The sequence below is a fragment of the Rhinatrema bivittatum genome, chromosome 1 (genome assembly GCF_901001135.1).
Source record: "Rhinatrema bivittatum chromosome 1, aRhiBiv1.1, whole genome shotgun sequence".
Classification (NCBI taxonomy): domain Eukaryota; kingdom Metazoa; phylum Chordata; class Amphibia; order Gymnophiona; family Rhinatrematidae; genus Rhinatrema; species Rhinatrema bivittatum.
In genome coordinates, this window is record NC_042615.1 from 661,993,958 (window position 1) to 662,014,986 (window position 21,029).

The window sequence follows — 21,029 nt, forward strand, 5'->3', positions numbered from 1 at the left end:
GTCTTTTTAAGGCCCTTAAGGTTTTATTCTCTCTGGGACTCTGCCTGTTCACCAGTCCATTCACTCCAAGAAAACATGGTCCACACCAGTACTATTGCTCAAAACCAAAAACTTTTTACCAAACTGTTGGCATGGTAAAAGTCCAAAGACAGTACACTGAGAATAGTGCACCACAGGAACTCAATCAAAAAGACAGTGCAAAATAAACACAGACTTTTTTCACACCTCTTCCCAAACAAGTCAGCTCTTTGGGATGGGTATATCCCCTTTCATCCTGGGCCCACCTAGAACCTGTTTGGTAGCTGTAATCTTTTTCCTTAAGGGTTCTTTCTTCTTTTGTGCCACACTTCCCTTTGCACTTGCCAGTACACCTCAAGGTCATTACGGCCCTGGTCATTTTGGCCACAAGCACCTTCCAGACATCTCTAGGGGTCACAGCTGGAATAAGCCAGTCAGCTACCTCCATATGTATTGATCAGTTTCTAGATGCATTTCTCAGAAAAACACATCACTATATATCTTTTCCTCAGAGAAAAGAGCAACAACAAGACAGAGTTCTAACAAGCTGTGCACGGCCCCTTGGTTTTGGGGGCTATCAATTGCACTCACATCCCTATAAAAGCGACAGCAGGTGACAAACCCAACTAATGCAACCACAACTGTTTCCACACACCCTCAATATTCAGGTGGTCTGTGATGTGAAAGGGATGCTCATGTACATCATACCCCAGTGTCCAGGATCCTGTCAAAATGGACTGTCTTCTCACAGTCCAGAATTCATGACATTGTCCAGGAAGGTCACATCACTGAGGGGTGGTTTCTAGTTTGGCATGCTGCTCTCACTACAATCACACTGCTACTAACCTCTGCCCTTTTACTCTCCCTGATATCTAGGTGGACTTTTTGCTTAGGCCCAGGAAGCCTACTCCAGCTTCTTCCTGGGAATAGCCCTGTTGTGTACCACTTTGGGATATCTCACTCTGCTCTTCTCTGCCTTCTCCCTTACAGGTGATAGAGGATATCCACTCAAAACCTGGTTCATGATCCCACTGGCATACCCCTCAGACTGCAACAGGGCCCGCCAGCAGACCGGAGCATTCATCGAGCCAACCTTTGGCCTACTCAAAACGTGTTTTCGCTGCCTGGATATCTTCTCTACACTCTCAACAAGGCCTGTGAGATCTTTCTAGCCTGCTGCATGATTCAAAACCTCACCAACATCAGAGCCTGCTTCTTTCAAAGGCACCAGATGATGATTTTGAGGAGAAGGAGGAAGCATACGGTCTGAGTGCTCAGAAATTGCAAGAGGTACATCACCAAATTCACCAGCAAGCTGTAAAAGAAAGGAACACTGATTCAAAGGAATTTTCAATGGTGATATTAGTGCATAGAAAACAAGAAATTAATCCATACTAGGCAGTCATCTCATTTTTGGGAGTGGCTCTGCTGCCTTGGACTGGCCCAGTCTGATGTTCTTCCACATTGATGTCTAGTCACTACTCAAAGTGCCTTCAGAGGAGACAGGGCAGGGGGCTGTGGCAGGGGGTCAACACTGCAAGAAGGCTGTGAGGTGGAGAGTAGCTCCTAAGAGCTGAAATCAGAGGGGCCAGAGACTGAAGGCCTGCCAGCTGTGGTGTGCCTCTCCTATTCAGCAACAGCAAATAAAGAGTTCATCCCAATGATAGCAAATGCGTGAGTCTTTGTCTGCAATGGTAGAAGTATAGCTGGAGGATGCATCAATGCAGATGTACCCAGCAGATGATGAAGCCCCATAATGGATGGTGGCAGACCCACTGGCGGAGCATCCCACCAGGCTGGAAGAATAGTAGCAGGCTGTGGAATAATCCAAGATGGTGGTGCTGCTGCTGCAAATGCTTAGGGGGGCTGAATCTAGAGGGCCAGTAGCTGCCATGGAGAATTCCATACTGGCTGTGGTTGGCAGGATGGCATCTGCTGCAGTATCTTCCTCCAAACAGTGGTCATGCTCTGCAGTTCCTTCTGCAGTATTCTTCCAAAGCCTTGAATCTTCTGATGGGACACCTTGCATTTCCTCATGCACTTCTTCCTTCAGGCCCTGGATGTTCTGCCATAGGCCTGTTATCTGGTCTGCCATGCTCTCATTTAATAGCAGCACACAGTGCTCTGCTGCAGTGCAAAGCACCTCAATCTTCTCTACTGGAGAAGCTGCCCTCTTCATAATGTCTGGCCTCCCAATCATCTCCAGCATGTCGCAATACCTCAGGAGTAAGTAGCAGGGTGTAGGTGGTCCTTGGCTCCTCCTCCTCCAACAGAGCTTGGCAGTGCTTGGCATCTATTACCATTTTCCTCTCATTATCCTCTCTGTCAATCCTGAACTCTACTGACCCCTCCTCATCACCACTGCTTTCCACCGGGCTTTCTTGCAGCACTCATGCATGTGATCCTGCCTTTCCAAGGCCACTGGTTTCAGGACCATCAGATTCTTGACCAGTCTCTTCCCCGGCACTACACACTTTAGCAGTTTTCTTTTCTACCGCTGTACTTTCCTTCTAGGCATGGACAACAGCTCAAAGGTCTAAAGTCTTGTTGTTATTTAGAAGAGTTGTGGGTGGATCCTTGGACCAGTGGCAGATTGCCACGCCCCCGGGGGAAGATCCCGAGAGGAACCACCGGTCAGGCTTAGAGTATGGAGGCAGACACACACTAGTTCTTTTATTAGACAGTATACTGAACCACCAGAGGTGGCAGTAGTGAGCTGGAATGCCCTGCTGGGCTGTAGTCCCTCAGATACTGGAACAGCAAACCCTGGAGGCTGAGCTGTAGAGAAACTGAGATATAGTGAGTAGGCAGAGTATGCAGAGTTCATGTACTAAACCTGATAGTAACACTCACACAATGTCTCATAGAAGCCCAGGAGCTGGAATGAATAGGCCCTCGAGGAGCGAGTACCTGGTTCCAGGGAAAGCTCTGAGAGAGCGATGGTAACTCACTGATGTAGTTGGCAGTGATGACTTCCAGGCAGAAGAGAATATGGAGCAAGTCTGGGAACGAGGGCCCTCAAGGAGCGAGTACCTGTTCCAGACTTTCACCAGAAAAATAAAGGAGAGAGCGAGGCACCCGAGGAGCGGGTACCCCTGGTAAGTCCGAGGAGGCAGAGTAGCTTAGGTAAAGTAATGGACACAGCAAGTCTATATTTTATAGTTTATTATTCTTTATATACCGACATATCAGGGTTCCATCATATCAGTTTACAATAAATAAGCATAAAACAAAAACACATACGTTAATAAATATAAATCAGCATAGTAAAATAATAATAAATAAATACTAAAATTCTAATGCTAAAAAAAACTATACTAAGTATATACAATAATTAATAAAATGACTATTTATAATACTCTATGCTAAAATCAATATAAATGGCAGCACTTCCTAAAACAATCCTAAAATCTATTTACTATCCATAAAAGCACACTTAAAAAGCCAGGTTTTTAGTTCTGCCTTGAATTTCTTTATATCCGCCTGAATTTGCAATTCTACTGGCAGTGAGCTCCACAGTTCCGGACCCGCGATTGACACTGCTCTATCTCTGACTTCAATTAGATGTGCAAATTTTATGTTAGGGATTTCAGTAAGCCTTTATTGGCTGACCTTAAATTTCTTTGTGGTACATGTACTCGGATTGTCGTATTGAGCCATTCTGTCTGTTCTGTGTACAGGATTTTGTGCAGTATGCATGCAGTTTTATATTGGACACGATATGAAATCGGCAACCAGTGTAATGATATCAGCATTGGGGGTTATATAATCATACTTTCTTTTTCCTGCTATTCAACTATGTTCTAATCTAGCATCCCCATGAGTGGCAATGCTTACATATACACTATTTTCTCACCTACATACATGCACAAAAATAGGATGGCTAGGTGTGACTAATGACAGCTGGACCTATCTGCCTTAGCACCACTGAATATCTCAATATAAAGGTAAATATGTATTTATATATATAGTATTACACATTACTATAGTCATGGCAGGCAAGCTCCTTAAATGCCTTTCTTACAAACACTGCTCACCTTAGTGGCCTTGAGGACTTGAGGTGTCCAACTCTCCCAAACCTTTCACATCAGTCCCTGAAATGGTGGTGAGGACCACCTGTTCTGCTTGGGTGAAAGAAGTTTTGCTGGAAAGCCCCTCTTGCCTCATCCTGGCTTTTTTCTTTTTGATCTGGTATTGGAGGTTTTGATACTTGTGACTCAGGTTTTGCACACTCCTGTTGTTGTAGAAGACTGCATTGAATTGGTGGTGGATTTTCTCCCAGGTCTGCTCTTTCTGGTAGGATCTCACTCTCCAGGACTCCTTCCCACATAAGATGTTTGGACCTTCATTACCTCCTTCACCAGAGGTCCACCTCCCGTGGATGAAAATTAAGCTTTCTAAGCAGGGCTCCACTTCTTCAAGTCAAGGTCCAATTAGGAAGAGAGGCTATGAGACTAGCCATTATATTCATACTCATGCATAAAAGGCATGCTCCTATGTATATATGAAGGCAGGGTTTACACATGTATAATTTATGCATGAACATTTATAAACAGATAGCATAAGTTATACTCATGTATTTAGGAAGAATGTAAGCACATCCATTCATTGTTAAGTAGTAGTGTATGTGTTTATTTTCCTCATAAGTGTGTGTAGAGTTGGGCCATAATAGGGTAATCTGCAGGCTCGATGTCATCAGAGACAGGCTGATCTGGTCCAAGATTTATCCCTATCACTTTCAATAGGGGTAACACCTGGTCTGGCTCTGCCTCTCCCTGATGACATGGAGCCTGCAGGTTACCCTCATCCATATGCTATATATTGGGAGTAAGGAAAGCAAGGTACATATCATCTGAAGCCTTGAACTTTTATTTTTTTGCCTTTGCTTTTATTCTTTATACCTGGAATTTAATCATTAAGGATGAGAACCTTCAGTCATTAACTAACAATTTTTTAGAAACTGTATGTGTCCTGTATATTAGAAGAAAGCTAGCTATTAGTTTCTACTGGATCGCATTAGCTACATTTGCCCTACAAACTCCCTGTAGTGTAATTGATGTCAGGATGGGAAACAGCAAATGAAAATTACAGTTCAGATCCAGATTCAGGTATTTGCCCCCAAACTCTGAATGCTTGCTGTGTTAGGGTCCTTCCCAATTATAGGTGATGTAGGTGGGTAATGGAGCTTCTCATGGAAATATAAAGAGTCCCTGATAACTCACAGCTGGAAGCTTTAAAATGACAGCCCCCAAAAATATTTTGCCTATATGGACAGGGGCCCAGGCAAAACCTGTGTTCAGACAGGCAGCTCTCCATTGCAATGTGGGTCTTTCAGAGAATTAAGTATGGACATGGTGATGAATGGATTTGCAATTGGAAGTTGGAAGCCTTGAGCCTTGTGGAGGTAAGCTGGCACTTACCAGGGAAGACGGCCAGTGTAAAGAAAGAGAAGATGAGGATGTGGCCTGTAATCAACTCTGTCACGCGTAGTACTCTAGGTATGTCTTCACAGACTTTTTTTCATTATAACATTCAATTACAGCACCATTATAAAGGAGATGGAGGCGACTGATTATAAATTGAAGCAGATTTCTTCCTCAGAAAGGAGCTCTAGCCTCTTACCAGTATATCAATGATACCTTTTCTATGCTTTAAGGTTAGTTGTAGGTAAAAGAGTCACTAACTGTCAGTTCCTTGTCTCCCCATTAAGTTATGTTGGTATTTGGAAAGCTGACACGATGTTTACCTCTATAAAGCATGCCCATGTTTATGGCCTGACCACACTAACAAACCTGGCACTTGGAGGAAGCTTAGATGTGTTGTGCCCATTGAAATAAGGACTTTCTGGGAAGCTAATCAAAGAATCTGGCCCCCTAATTACCTGGTCTGAAACAGAGGCTGATGTAAGGGTAGATGAGTGCAGGAAAGAGGTTAGAGGACAGAGACAAAGTACATGCAAAAGTACATGCATGGTAGCGCATGTGTGTGAGAGTGAAGCATTGAAACATAGAAATATGATTATGTACACCTGATTTTGTTATCATATTTATTTATTTTATTTATTTTGCACTTTTATATACCGATTTTCCAATAACAGAGCTACTGATCAATTCGGTTTACTGTAAAGCTTGTTGCTGATTTACTGTTTATTGTGAACCGAGCTGATGTTATTAACGTGCCGCGGTATATAAAAAATTACGAAATAAATAAATAAATAAATAAATAAATAAATATGATGGCAGAAAAAATTGTATGGCCCATCTAGTCTGCCCAGCCATCCAATTAATGTATAATTCCCATCACTTTCTTGGAGGTCCCCTGTATTTATCCTATGCTTTCCTAAATTCAGATACTGTTTTTGTCTCCGCCACTCTATTGGGAGGCTGTTCCACATATCCACCAGCCTTTTTATAAAGAAATATTTCCTAAGATTACTCCTGAGTCTCTCCCATTTTCAACCTCATAGCATGACCCCTCATTTTAGAATCTCCTTTCCATCGAAGGAAGCTCACTTCCTGTGCATGGAAACCTTTGAGATATTTGAATGTCTCTATCATATCTCCCTATCTCACCTTTCCTCTAGGGTATACATGTTTAGATCTTTAAGTCTATCCCTATATGCTTTAAAATGAAGACCAGTGACCATTTTAGTAGCCACCCTCTGGACTGACTCCATCCTGATTATATCCTTTTGAAGGTGCGATTTCCAGAATTGCACACAGTATTCCAAGTGAGATCTCACCAGAGAGCTAGACAAGGGCAATATCGCCTCCCTTTTTCTACTCATCATTTCTCTCCCTATGCAACCAAGATCTTTCTAGCTTTTACTGTCACTTTGTCCACCTGCTTGGCCACCTTAAAATCATGATTCAGGGCATGACTCAGGGATTAGGTTTTTAGCATGCAAAAGAAAGACTCACAAAGTGTTCAAATTAATAAACAACATTTTATAAAATATAGAAAACTATTTCAAACTTTCAAAACTATTACAAAACCTTTAAAATAGGTGGAAGTTGGTGGGAAACGTAGGATAAAACTATTTACATAATGGGGACCAGGTTACCCTGAAGACCAGGTCCTGAATGGCCTAGGGGGCTGAGCCTAGTGAGAAGTTGTCTCATGCCCACCAGATCAAGAGCAGCCGCATAGCCCTCTTGTGCCTGGGTGAGATACTTCACCACACTTACCAGCCTCCCAGTGTCGCTGTCCAGGCCACGCATATCCTCCCCATCCTCTGGATGCTACCTGAATAGCTGCTAAAGCCTGGTATTCAGGGCTAGGAGAATGTGCTCCGGCCACAGAGTCCACCTCTGCAACCACGGAGTGCTGCCTTGAATCTGGAGGAAACTGTCCAGCCAACTGTTCATGTTCATCATCCAGCAAAGGCTGGGTAGCCACAGGACCAACCTCCAGGGGTCCTGGGGCCAAAAGGGAAGGAAGTCCTATGGGATGGAGAAAGGGATAGCTGGCTGTTTAGGCCCAGGGCCTGCAGTGGGGGATGGGGAGGAAGATTGTCACTGCAGAGTTCACAGGTGGTAGTTGTTGTGGTGATGATGGCAATTACTACCATGCAGCAGGAGGGACTGGGTGCTCTTCCTCATCCTTCTCCTCTTCCTCCACTGAGCTGGTAGTATCTGTGAACGGCGCAAAAGGTGTGTGTCAGGCCATCAGCTGGTGTGCTCCAGGGTGTGATGTGCAGCATCATACAAACTGTTAAGGGCAGTACATTTCTGGCAGAGGTGGAAGCTATGGGAAGTGCTCCTAGCAGTGGGATCCCCAAGTACTACAGTGGGAGGCAAGGCCATAGATTAGTTCCCAGAGATACATAGGCTTCTGTACAACAATCCTTTATAGCATGGTGTCTAATTAGTGATAGGGGCTTGAAGATGGCCTCAGTGTCTAGGTGATATGTGTTGAGATATGCCCTAGATTCCAATTCATCAATGGCCATGATGCAGCCATAAGTCAATGGGTCTTTGTTGGATAGGTGATCTTGAAATTCCCCAGTATGGGTTTTAGGATTAAGTTCTAACACCTTCTTAATTTCAATAGGGTTTGAGTGCATTGCAAGTTGTGCTTCATGACAGTGCTACCCCTGACAAAGAGAATTGCCAGGGATGAAGTTAATGTGTATGAAGGTTTCATGAAGTTCTGGGTAGAGACAGAGTCTTGTAGAGCAGCAGGGTCTGTGATGGAAGCAGGAAATGACAGACTATGTTGACACCTCCTGATGGGTATTTGGGGAACTTGCTTCTGGCCTCCTCCTGCTAGACACACAGCTAGTTGAGCCACTCCTCTTCCTTCCAGCACAGCTCCCAAGCTTTCTTCTTGAGGTCCTCAATCTATACAGAGAAACAGGAATACAAAGCTCTTAGTTTAATGCTGCTTGTTATGTGACCTCCTCAATGGTATGTTTCCATTTTTTTAACTGAAGCCTTGACTCTGTTTCAAGGCTCTTTGCTCTCCTTTGTGCAGCAATAGGTGGTGTCCTGCCACCTGGCCATAAAATACACCAGAGCATAGACAATCCTCAAGCACCCCAAGTACCAGTTTCAAAAGGCAGATTGCAGGAAGGCCCAGGCTTTTGGACAATCCCATTCCAATGCATTATGGGCCTATCAATACTGATTTCAAAAGGATGAATCTGGAACTACCAATATCGCTTTGGGGTGTAAGTTTACATCCAAGAGTGGTCCAATTTTCTCCTTCCTGGAACTGGGACACTTGTCAGCTCCGCAATAGGGGCCAGCATTAAAACCAGAAACATGTCCCTGAAGATGTTCTTTCCCTCACTTGGACCTTTACTTTACTTATGACCTTTTCCTAATTTAGTTCCTTTTATATTACTCTTTCAGTATAAAACTTTAGTAACACAATATTGGTTATGCCAATAAAGTTATATGAATGCTCCTCTTGCTCCCCCCATAATTCTCCTCACCCCCAAACGTTCTCTACCTTCCCCCCCACCTTCATAAGACCCCACAAAATGTTCCCTACCTTTCCCTATCCCCCCCCCAAATCATGCCCAAACACACCCCTAAACTCCTTACCATCACCCGCAACCTCTACTCCCACCCACTTTCCTGGTTCCCACAATGTACTTACCCCACAGGGTAGGAAGCTCCGCAATTAAATTTGGCCTGCAGGCCCCTCCAGGCCTGCCACAACTGGTGGTTGTTCCTCCTTACCCTACAGATGGGGAGCAGGAGCACTTCATTCTTCACCAGCAGGGATACCAGCCCAGGCAGGTCCCTGGTGATGAAATTTGATTGCATTGGTTGGGGGAGGGGGGGGGATTATTTTGTAATGAACCTGCCCCAGCAAAACAGGAAGTGTGCATGGGTGCAAGTAAAAACACATGCGTGTTCAAGTTACCAGATACGCGCAAATATTTCCAAGTACACACGCATTTATTCACAAAAATAAAAAGTATGCAGCTCCTTCTGGGGCCATTCTTATTGAGAACACAGAATTTAGATGGAACTAGAAAAAAAAAAAAAGTAGACAAAGAATGAGGCCGGGGGGATATAGCCTAGAATAATACAATTTCTAATAATGATAATGAGGATTTTTAATTTATAAGCACATCTCATTCAAACAGGATACCAACACACTATATTTTTACACTCCAGGAACATAAGCAGCCATCTCTGGAGTAATATAATAGATGCTGGAAGAAGAAGATGAGTTAGGACATCCAGATGCACATGGGGGCATTTGGATGCATAAGAATTATGGTACATACATTATTGTTTTAGAAGAGTTTCCTGAATGTGCTATACTAATTCACTGTAAATTTGTCTTCAAAACCACAGAATCATCTTTTGCTTTTTTTATTGACTTGTTTTCCTTCTGTGGTACAGCAATTTGCATATGGTTATGACTGCTAATCAATAGCAGTGCAGCTTTAAAAAATGACATCACATTCTGCTCTGATCTACCTGAGGTTACAACTAAATTGACTTATTTTCTTAAAAGAAATGAAGGTAAAAGAAAACAAACAGCAATTCCAAGAGGTCTACTGTTTACTAAGCTGTGATAATGCATTAATGCACATCAAACTCTAAAATCAGTGCAGAAAAAAATATCAGATCCAATAGATGCCAAAATTTATGATCTGCTTCACATACAAATGCATGCTAAGCAGCTCATCAATATGTAAATTACTTGACAGATTATGATAAATGTCACAGTCCTCACTGAGCAGCAGTATTTAACTATACATTAAGAGGCATAGTTAACTAGCTCAGGAAGCATCAGCAGGGTAATGTCACTGCTAATGCCTTTACGCATCCTCTCTCCTGGTATTGCTTAAAGGGGCATGAAGCCTTGACTTTCAATCCACCATCTTTGAAACACCACCCCTATATCAAATCTTCCTCCCCTTAATCCTTCCCAATAAGTGAAAAATTGTAAGCCTTCCCCAGCTGATAACCCTACTCCCCTGCCCTAAATACAAGAAAAAAAATCCCAACAATTACACTTGCTGGCCTTTCTATGCTCCCTTACCTGCTTGACCATCTCCTTATCTGGAAGAGTCCCCCAAAAGGTAGTAGGGCAGTCACAATCCCTAATCACTCCTGCCCCACCTGCAGTATAATCCAAACTTGCACCCTCACAGCCACAGGAACAAGCTACTGTATTATTCATTAAAAGGCAGTGCTCTGTTACTGATTGACTACCACTGAAATTAACTTATATTGAGGCTGGGCTTTAACGAGGTTTATTAACCAGACCTATAAGTGTGTAGGGTGGGGGTTCAGGGGCATGGAAATTCCAATTATTTCTCTTTTTGATAGCCTCCAAGGCAATGTTCACTTTGTTTTACTGTTGCACAACTGCTAAGAAAAATACATACTTTGTAAACCGTTATGATGGCTCTACCGAATGACGGTATATAAAACTCAATAAATAAATAAATATGATTCAAAGACAAACGCACAAACTTATGGGAGCGGAAAGCATTACTCTTATCAAAGAAAGCCATATTGCAGAAATGGCGAACCTTGCAATCTTCCACGTTGTTGAGAAATACTTTATTGTTCCATGGAACAAATCTGAAACATTTTGAGAAAATGGATGGAACCAGAATGCCAAAAGTGTTTTTTAAACTGTGGGACTCATATACAGTTTTTGTCACATAGGGTGAAAAGTTTGATATTCAATAATCTAACTTAAGTTATTTGGTTCACTGTTGCTAATGCTTTTGCTATTTTGAGTTGAGGTTCTTCCCCAGTGAGGGATTACTCTTGGGGTTGGGTGAAGGGTAATTTAGAGGAAGTTTAAGGTGGTTATTTGCTCATATGCTCTACTTGCTGTTCTTGATCATTCATAATGTGATGTGAAGGAAAGACTCACCACCGTATGTCATGTGATTATGTATTGTTTTTATTTGGCAAGATTTAATAAAAAAGGATTTGAGCTAAAATTGTGCGCAGGGAGTCCCTGAGTGCTCCAACCGTGGCTGGAATCTCTAATGAAATTGAATGAACAGTTCAAAAGTGATTAGTGTGGGCAGGAGGGGGAATAGATAGATCAACTAACAGGGCTCAATTAAAGTAAAAGATCTTTACTTTTACAATAATGTTCTAGGACTGCTCCTACAAGGTCCATAGAAATATATGGCATCATGGATGTGTTTGTCTTCCATGCTTATATTTGGTACTTCTTAACTAGCTGTTAGGCTTAGGAACACTTGAGTTTTGAGCTGAGAAACTAGGGTGTTGCAGTACAGAGTTCCTACATAGTGAGTTATCCATACAGTTGGCTCTGACTGCTTGACAAATATCTGAATGTTATCGGCTTTGAAAGGTCGAAAAGCAGAATTAAAAAAAATCAAAATCAAACTTCAATGGTGCAGATCAGCTCGCCAGTACTCAGCCTGTGATTGGAAGCACTATTATTTTTTGTTCTTACCACGGCTTATTGCTGTTTGAACAGTTCATAGTATCCTGTTTTTCTGTTCATGTTTCCAAGCTTCAGTTCCAGTTTCCTGCTTTTCTGTCTTGTTTCTGTCTCTAGCCCACTCTCGTTTCTCACTCTACTTGAATGTGTCTCTCCTTCAGACTGAGTACTCTGCTTACTAATCTTAGCCTGGTTTTTGAGATTTCTTTGGATTAGTGACTGGGTTTTGCCTGCTTTGTCATCTTAAACAAACTGACCCTGGCAGGGCTGGCTTTAGTACCTGTAGCACCCTGTACAAGCACCAGGATCAGTGCCCTCCATGACCAGGGAAGAGGTCCATCCCCCTCCCACTGTTACGCCCGTTGGTCGCAGACGGCTGCGACCTCTCATGCTCACCTTCTTCTTCCCTGCACCGTCAATCCTAGGAAGAATGGCAGCCTCCGCCAACCAATGCCGACCTCCCCGGTGTCCCCAGGACGGCGTGGGCACTGCCGACTGCCATCTTGGTTCTGGAATCACCTAAGGCATGCGCGCACACACAAGGGCCTCCTTTGTACATGTCATGACGGGAACTTCGGGGGCATCCCCTCCGGATAACGTCAACTCGCTGCTGTACTTAAGCTGACTGGTCCTCTACTGCTACGAGTTAGCAAGGAGTTCCCTCGTTGCTGAATCCGCTTCATTCTTGGACTTCCAGTTCCTGATTCCGCTCTTGACATGTGGACGCTCTGGGTACCCACTCCTCGAGGGCCCTTTCGCGTCCCTGGCTATCCGCTCCTCGGAGGGCCTTCCTGCCTTCCTCTACCTGACCCACTTCTTGAGACACTCTCCTGGAACTACCACTTGTGAGTATTTGACTACAGACTTCAGGGATACCAGCTCTACTGAAGCTTCTCTGCGGTGTACCCCGTGCCTCGGCCAACTACTGTTTCCTCTTCAGTAGAAGTTGTTCCAGTATTAGGGATGTGCAGAGGGATGCCATACTTTGCATTCGTAATTCGGATTCGTCGGGGAGCAGATATGTTGCATTCGGCCGTATGGCGCCCGATGCGTTAATACGGCGATTTCTATTCGTGTCCCAGCTAAAATTAAAATTAACTACAACCCCCCACCCTCCTGATCCCCCCAAGGCTTACCAAAACTCCCTGGTGGTCCAGCAGGGAGTCCGGGAGCCATCCCCTGCACTCTCACACCCTCGGTGCCGGTTTCATCATGGCACCGATAGCCTTTGTCACAGGGGCTACCGGTGCCATTGGTCAGCCCCTGTCACATGGTCATCGGTGCCATCTTGTGCTCCTACCATGTGATAGGGGCTGACCAATGGCACCGGTAGCCCCTGTGACATAGTATGGGCAAAGGCTATCGGCGCCATTTTGAGTACTGGCATCGGACGGCCGGCGTGCAGGAGGTCGCTCCCGGGCCCCCGCTGGACTTTTGGCAAGTCTTGTGGGGGTCAGGAGGACCCCCCAAGCTGGCCAAAAGTCCCTGGGGGTCCAACGAGGGTCCCGGAGCAACCTCCTGCACTCCGGCCGTCCGATGCCAGTACTCAAAATGGCGCCGATAGCCTTTGCCCATACTATGTCACAGGGGCTACCGGTGCCATTGGTCAGCCCCTGTCACATGGTAGGAGCACAAGATGGCGCCGATGGCCATGTTATCAATCACACAAAAATACCCACATACACACAGTGTACTCCAATACACCACAAATGTGAACAAATAGCAAAAGAATAAATGTATTGGTCTTATTTCAACAGAAAGCACTCTGTCGCCAAGATACTAATGTAAGACCCTCTATTCACGAGTCAAGCATATCAAATGGCTTCTCGTTTACCATAGGGGTCTAATTTGCTTTTAATAAATCCTGCAAGTATTTTGCTTAATTTTTCTAATTTTCTTAAAAAATCCGTACGAAAATTATAGGGGAACTCCCAATTAATACCACATGACTAAAGAGGAATACTTATCCAAAAAATGATCAAGTCCCACAAGTCCCGACATGGCCATGTTTCGGACAGTTGTCCTGCCTCAGGGGAAATCACGGGTCGTCAGTTTGATAGTCATTGATGCGGCGAATTCACTGCGAAACTACTTTTTGGTGCGGGCTCACGACGCGGGTGAAATGTGAGCCCGCACCAAAAAGTAGTTTCGCAGTGAATTCGCCGCATCAATGACTATCAAACTGACGACCCGTGATTTCCCCTGAGGCAGGACAACTGTCCGAAACATGGCCATGTCGGGACTTGATCATTTTTTGGATAAGTATTCCTCTTTAGTCATGCGGTATTAATTGGGAGTTCCCCTATAATTTTCGTACGGATTTTTTAAGAAAATTAGAAAAATTAAGCAAAATACTTGCAGGATTTATTAAAAGCAAATTAGACCCCTATGGTAAACAAGAAGCCATTTGATATGCTTGACTCGTGAATAGAGGGTCTTACATTAGTATCTTGGCGACAGAGTGCTTTCTGTTGAAATAAGACCAATACATTTATTCTTTTGCTATTTGTTCACGCCGATGGCCATGTGACAGGGGCTGACCAATGGTACCGGTAGCCCCTGTGACAAAGGCTATCGGCGCCATGATGAAACCGGCACCAAGGGTGAGTGCAGGGGATGGCTCCTGGACCCCCCGCTGGACCACCAGGGAGTTTTGGTAAGTCTTGGGGGGGTTCAGGAGGGTGGGGGGTTTGTTTAAATTTTTATTTAGGTGGCCGTATAATTCGGCGAAGATTCGTGTATTCGTGGGGAATCGCGATATGTTTCGCTTCCCCACGAATACTACAAATAGTGCAATATACGTTGCGGATCGCCAACACGGCGAAAACGAATGCACACCCCTATCCAGTATACCCCTGAGCTGCATGGGTATTGCCGCACCAGCTACAAGATCCACTTCCGGGTTCCTGCACCTCAGTCTTATCATCATCTACAGTACAGACATCCTCAGCGTACCCCGCTCTGCGGGCCACTACCGGCTCTACACTTCTGAGGTAATCTCTACTCATCTGAAGGGTCTTCCTGGCGTACCCTACTCTGCGGGCCACTACTGGATCTTCACTACAGTGGTATCACCCTGGGTATACCCCACTGCTCAGAACTGTACTTATTTGCATCTCCCGCTCTGCGGGCTCTGCCTTTCCTTCCTTCATAATAAAGTCTCTATCATACAGCTGTGTCCTACGCCGCTGAGACCGCGCCTACCGATGGTGAGGATCACGGGGCTCCTCCCTGTGGGCGGAGACACCTCTCATCTCAGCCCAGGGTTCACGTCCTTTCAAAAACATAACACCCACCTTCCCAGAATGCTGTAGTTAGTGGCGCTATTTCAAAGCCTTGGCAGCTCCTTGATCTCTGTTACTTGGGGGGATGGGGGGATAACTAGCTCTCTACTTCAAGAACAAAATCGACAATATCCTCATTCGCTTCCCTGCCAACACCACCCCCCTCGCCCCCATCCCCAATGACAAAAAGATCACCCTTAGTGCATTTGACCTCACCACTAACATAGAAGTAGAAGCCATCCTTCAAAAGATGAAACCCGCCACACACCCCTCAGACACCATTCCCTCAAAAATCCTCCTCTCTATTACCCCCGCCATCACCAAACCTATTAAGGACATAATCAACTGCTCCATTACTGCAGGCAGTGTCCCAAACCCACTCAAACTGGCCATAGTCAAACCCCTCCTAAAGAAGCCTACCCTTGACCCCTCAGACCCTGCCAATTACCGACCGATTTCCAATCTTCCTTTCTTATCCAAAGTCCTAGAAAGGGTTATTAACAAACAACTGACGGATTTTTTAGAAGACCACAATGTCCTCCACACTCAACAGTTCGGCTTTCGTAAAGCCCGAAGTACCGAAACCTTACTACTGGCCATGACAGACACCATGCTTAAAGGTATGGATCATGGAAACTCGTACCTACTCGCCCTATTAGACATCTCAGCTGCCTACGATACAGTCAACCATCAAATACTAATGACCCGCCTAGCAGAAATAGGCATCGCCGGCACAGCCCTCTCATGGCTCTCCTCCTACCTCACTCACAGAGAATACCTAGTAAAAATCGACAAACACGAATCCTCACGCATACCTATCACACAAGGTGTACCCCAAGGTTCATCCCTATCCTCCACCCTCTTTAATATTTACCTCCTACCCCTATGCCACCTCCTCTCCGACCTAGGCCTGAAGTTCTTCCTTTATGCAGATGACGTGCAGATTCTCATCCCGTTTCAAGGGTCCACTAGCGAACCCTTGCAACGCTGGGAATCTAGCCTCGCCACCATAAGCACATTTTTATCTGATCTCCATCTAGCTCTAAATACCTCAAAAACAGAACTACTCATCATCTCCAATCAACCAGAACGCTTCACTCTCCCCATGCGACAGAACACTCCTCAAAAGACAACCACAACCCTCCCTCAGGCCCAGTTTGTAAGAGACCTGGGCGTCTTTATAGATCAGCACCTAAGTTTTAAACCCCACATCAAAACCCTTCTTAAGGGGGGTTTCTATAAACTTAACATCCTAAAAAAACTCAAACCCCTCCTCCACACCCATGATTTCCGCACAGTCGTACAGACCACCATGCTCGCGAAATTAGACTATTGTAACTCCCTGCTACTAGGACTCCCCAACACCACCATCAAACCCCTCCAGATTCTACAAAACTCCATGGCTAGAATCATAACCGGTACGCGTAAAAGGGACCACATCACCCCCATACTAAAAGACCTACATTGGTTGCCCATCTCCTTCCGCTCACAATACAAAACCCTCACCATCCTTCACAACACCCTACATAAACACAACCACAACTGGCTCGATGAAATGCCTCGCTACCGCTCCTCCAACCGCCCCACAAGAACAACCCACACAGGCACTCTCCACATCCCATCCCTCAAAACAGCACACTCAACCCACACCAGAGGGAGAGCCTTCTCCGTCGCTGGCCCCCACCCTCTGGAACTCCCTCCCCACCTTCCTACGCCAAGAGACATCCTTTCACAACTTTAAGAAAGGAGTCAAAACATGGCTATTCCGACAGGCCTACCCTGACACAAACCAAACTTAATATCTCCGCATCTTAGCCCCCCCTCTGCACGACCTGACACCCTGCGCCCCCCCCCCCCCCCAGGTCCCCCCCGCCCGGCCTTTCACCCTCTCTCTCAGCCCGCCTGATCCCCTCCCTCCTCCCCTGGCCACCTCCCTTTATCCTCGACACCCAGCCACCTCCCTACCCCCCCCTTTTTTTCCCCTTTTCCCCTGCCCTCCACACCCCCTACATACCCTTGAAGAAACCCTTCCCAGTAATTACCTCCTGTTTCAATTGTTCCTTATTCCTATTTAATCAAATGTTTCCTGTACATTAGGCATCTGTACATAGCATTCCTCTTTTCCGCTTTATTCCCTCCCTTTTACCTCTGTTATCTATACCTCTCCCCCCTTCCCCCCTTATCCCCCTTTCCCACCCACCTCCTACCCCTTCCCTTTCTCCCCCCCCCTACCCCCCTCAAATCTCTATTCCTTGGTTCCATTTATTGTTTATTTTGTTGTATTTGGTTTTGGGTTTGTTTTTGCTCTTGCGTTAGTTTTTTCATACTGTTTTATTGTCATTTTGTTATACTGTATCTCCCACCTGAGTTCATTGTAAACCGGCATGATGTGCTTCACGAATGTCGGTAGATAAAAGTTAATAAATAAATAAATAAATAAATAAATAAATATTCCCCAGATAGCAGCAGTTGGCAAAGCACCTTCAAAGCCACCATTGCACCCTGAAGCAGCGCTGTCCTTTGTGACCCTCATAAGATCATACAATTAAGCTCTGGAATTCAATGCTAGAGGATGTGGTTAAGGCAGTTAGCCTAGCTGGGTTTAAAAAAAGGTTTGAACAAGTTTCTGGAGAAGAAGTCCATAAACTGCTATTAATCTAATTTATTTATTTTATTTAGCAATATTTATGAATCGCTTAACTGATTAAATATCACCCAAAGTGATGTACAAATAAAACAATACAATACTATTTAATTAACAGACAAAATAAAACAAAATTACAATAAACAATAAAATACTTTATGCGGTATCCACCACCTACAATTTACGGTACTCAGTCCTGGCCTTTCTGCAATACATCAGTTGTTAAGGGTTTGGGTCATAAGCCAAGTTTTTAGTCTTCTTCTAAACTTTTTCAAATCAACTTTCTCTCTCAACTCGAGAGGAAGTTCATTCCACAATACTGGAGCACTAGCCCCAAATAGTTTTCCTTGCCTCATACCATTTAAATCTGCTTTTCAGCTTTGGAGAACACATTCCTCGAAATGCCTTAAAAACTAAAATCAAACATTTAAATCTGCAATGTGATGTTACTGGCAACCAATATATCTGTAATAAAAGTAAACTAGCTAATTCCATCTAGAATGCCCTATGCGCAGCGATGTTCTGGATTAGTTGCAACTTTCTAATCAATTTCCCCATTAAGCCCAGATATTATATATTGCAGTAATCTATGCATTGCATATGCCACTGATTTTAGAACTTGAAAATACAGGTATGGGCATAATTGATAAACCATTTTCACTCTCCCATATGTTTGACACGTAACATTGGCTATTTGTTTAAGATAAATTCTTGTCCAAAATAACACCCAATAGTGTAACACCACCCCCCCCCCCCCACAAAATAAAAATTTGGGGTTTTTCGATAATTGTCCAGGACTACCCATAACATCTCAGTTTTTTAAAAATTTAAAAACATCTTGTTCTCTCTTAACCAGCCAGACATCCCATGCAAGCACTGATTTAAGAACAAGACTGTTTTCTCACTATCATTAGTATTATGGGATTTATTTACTGTTTGGATATTTGGCAGGTATTTGTATCTTGGATTGGTTACTGCTAGATACAGGATGTTGGGTTTGTCAGACCCTCAGTTTGACCCAGTATAGCAACTTTTTAAAGTTCTTAAAGCCTGCTCTGTACTCTGATTTGCCTAACTCTATTGGAACTGGATGTGTGTACCTGGCTACCTTTGTCCCGGTCTGAACACAAAAGTACTGCACTGAAATTAAACAACTACTATAAATGTGTTTAATACTATTTTATACCATCAAAAACCCCAAAGCATTAATTTGTTTTGTTTTCTAATTGGTATAGTAGGATATCTGCTACTTTAACACTGTTGTACATATAATTAGACAGTGCTTAAAGAAATGAAGCAAAGTAAAATGAAAAACTTTCAAAGCTAGAACTAAAAAAAAATAAGTGCCAAATGCTTAGCAAGCTCAAATGAAACAATAAAAAAAATAAATTAAAACGGTTTCTCGTTTAATGAAGCACTACGTTAAATTACTCATCCATTTGGTCTTCTTTACAAGCAAGCAAAAACATAGCCAAGAGAAAAGGTACCTGTATGAGAAAATGGGCCCCATTTTGAAGAAACGCATCATTTCTTATTGGAAGCTTTACTGCGACTTGCGAAAGCTCTTCTTGGAAGAGAACACTGTTCCTTCTGGAAACGTTGAGGACACCATCCTTTGCTCTCACAGGATCTACAGTTCCAGCAGGAATATACAACGCACTATAAATCAATCTAACGTCTCCTTTTTTCCCTCCTTGCCTTAGAAATGTCAGGGATAGGAAACGTTCCCCTGGGTTACTTTCAATTCTCTGCTGTTTCTCAGGGTGAAACATTATTAGACCATAAACATCATCACTATCCTGAATGTAGAAGAGAAGCTGCAAAATAAGAAGCACGGGATTAGAGTTTGTACGTTAGCTTTATTGAAAGCACGAGTGCTATCTGCGCAGTAGAGAAGACACAACATCAACGTGCGTGTCTCCTGCACTGCTTCTTCTGTTCTGGTCTCATTTCCAAGTCTCCTTCCTTTTTGTTACAAATATTTTAACACATTTGGGGGGGTACAATGTTATGCACCTTTCAGTCTGACCCCACTACCTGCTTTGAGAAATATCCCGCTCTTTCAGATGTCATCATGAAGTCTGCAAGGGATTCCAATAACCATCAGTGTATCAGAATCCAGCTACACCGGCACTCATAAATGAAGGCACGGCCACACAGGAGGAGCAGGCACACATTTTAAATGCAAATGCCTTCAGAGGAATTAAATACACAACAAATGGGTGAATCAATAATTTTGTTTAACTGTCAAGTGACTTCTCCAAGACACCGTGCCAGCACCATTTCTCTAACTGCTGAGATAACTTACTCTGATCTTTATAGGCCATTACTTGTTGACATTTTAATGCAGAAAAATCACTCATGCCATACTCCATTCACTGTAGTAAAACATCAACCAGGATTTCATCCCAATCATCAGTCAGATGAGATAACTTGCCTATGTTCTACTGTATTTCCTAACATCAGCTGTATACCTTCAAGTCCTACCATGTTCTCCTTACCTCAGCCGGTTTTCCCACTTCTGCACCCCCTTCTACTGTGGGCCCCAAAATCTGCAGTAGGTACGCTTCTGCCTCCTCAGGGTAGTTATCATTAATTATAGTAAGAGGAATCGATGCCAACATTTGCCCTTGAAAAAAATGCAACACCCCTGTTGCTGGTACAATGTCTGCAGTCACTGGGGAGGGATCAGTACTGTTGCGTGAAATGACCCAGCTTACTGAGACGTTGCCATGTGTTCCCCCATTCCTTACAACGCTGATGCTTTCAAATCTGTAACCAAGAACAAGAGAGATATCATGGCACATACTCAGTTTATAACTCAGATTTCTTTGGATCAGGAATTGCCACACAATATTTTGGTCCCAATTTTTTGGTAGCATACAAAATCTCTGGGGGAGGGAAAAAAAAAAAAAGAGTTCAAATAAAAAAAGCTTTTTTGGGTGAAGCTTATAGGGCTAGAACAGTGGTTCCCAACCTGGGGTCCAAAAGACCATCCCAGGGGGTCCTCCAGAAGCATGCAAGAAAGTTTAGCCAGGGAGAAAATAAGCGGGCCGCTGCTACTTGTGAGTAGCTCAGCTGCTGCCACAGGCCAGGAGAATGAGAGCGGGGCCTATTATGGCCCCCAAAAACACACTGCTGCAGGCCAGGAGGAGGAGGGACAGAGAGGGTTTGTTCAC

At 44.1% G+C, this 21,029-nt stretch overlaps 1 protein-coding gene across 1 annotated transcript in view; it reads right to left on the reverse strand.

Annotated features, from left to right (window-relative positions):
- Positions 1–21,029, reverse strand: part of ADGRV1 (adhesion G protein-coupled receptor V1) — a 1,128,533-nt gene that overhangs the window by 1,013,860 nt on the left and 93,644 nt on the right. Inside the window, exons 8-9 of the mRNA XM_029573357.1 lie at positions 20,352–20,622; positions 19,338–19,667 (exon numbers count right to left, since the gene is read on the reverse strand). Of these exons, the coding sequence (XP_029429217.1) occupies positions 19,338–19,667; positions 20,352–20,622 (601 nt within the window). The remainder of the gene's footprint in view (positions 1–19,337; positions 19,668–20,351; positions 20,623–21,029) is intronic.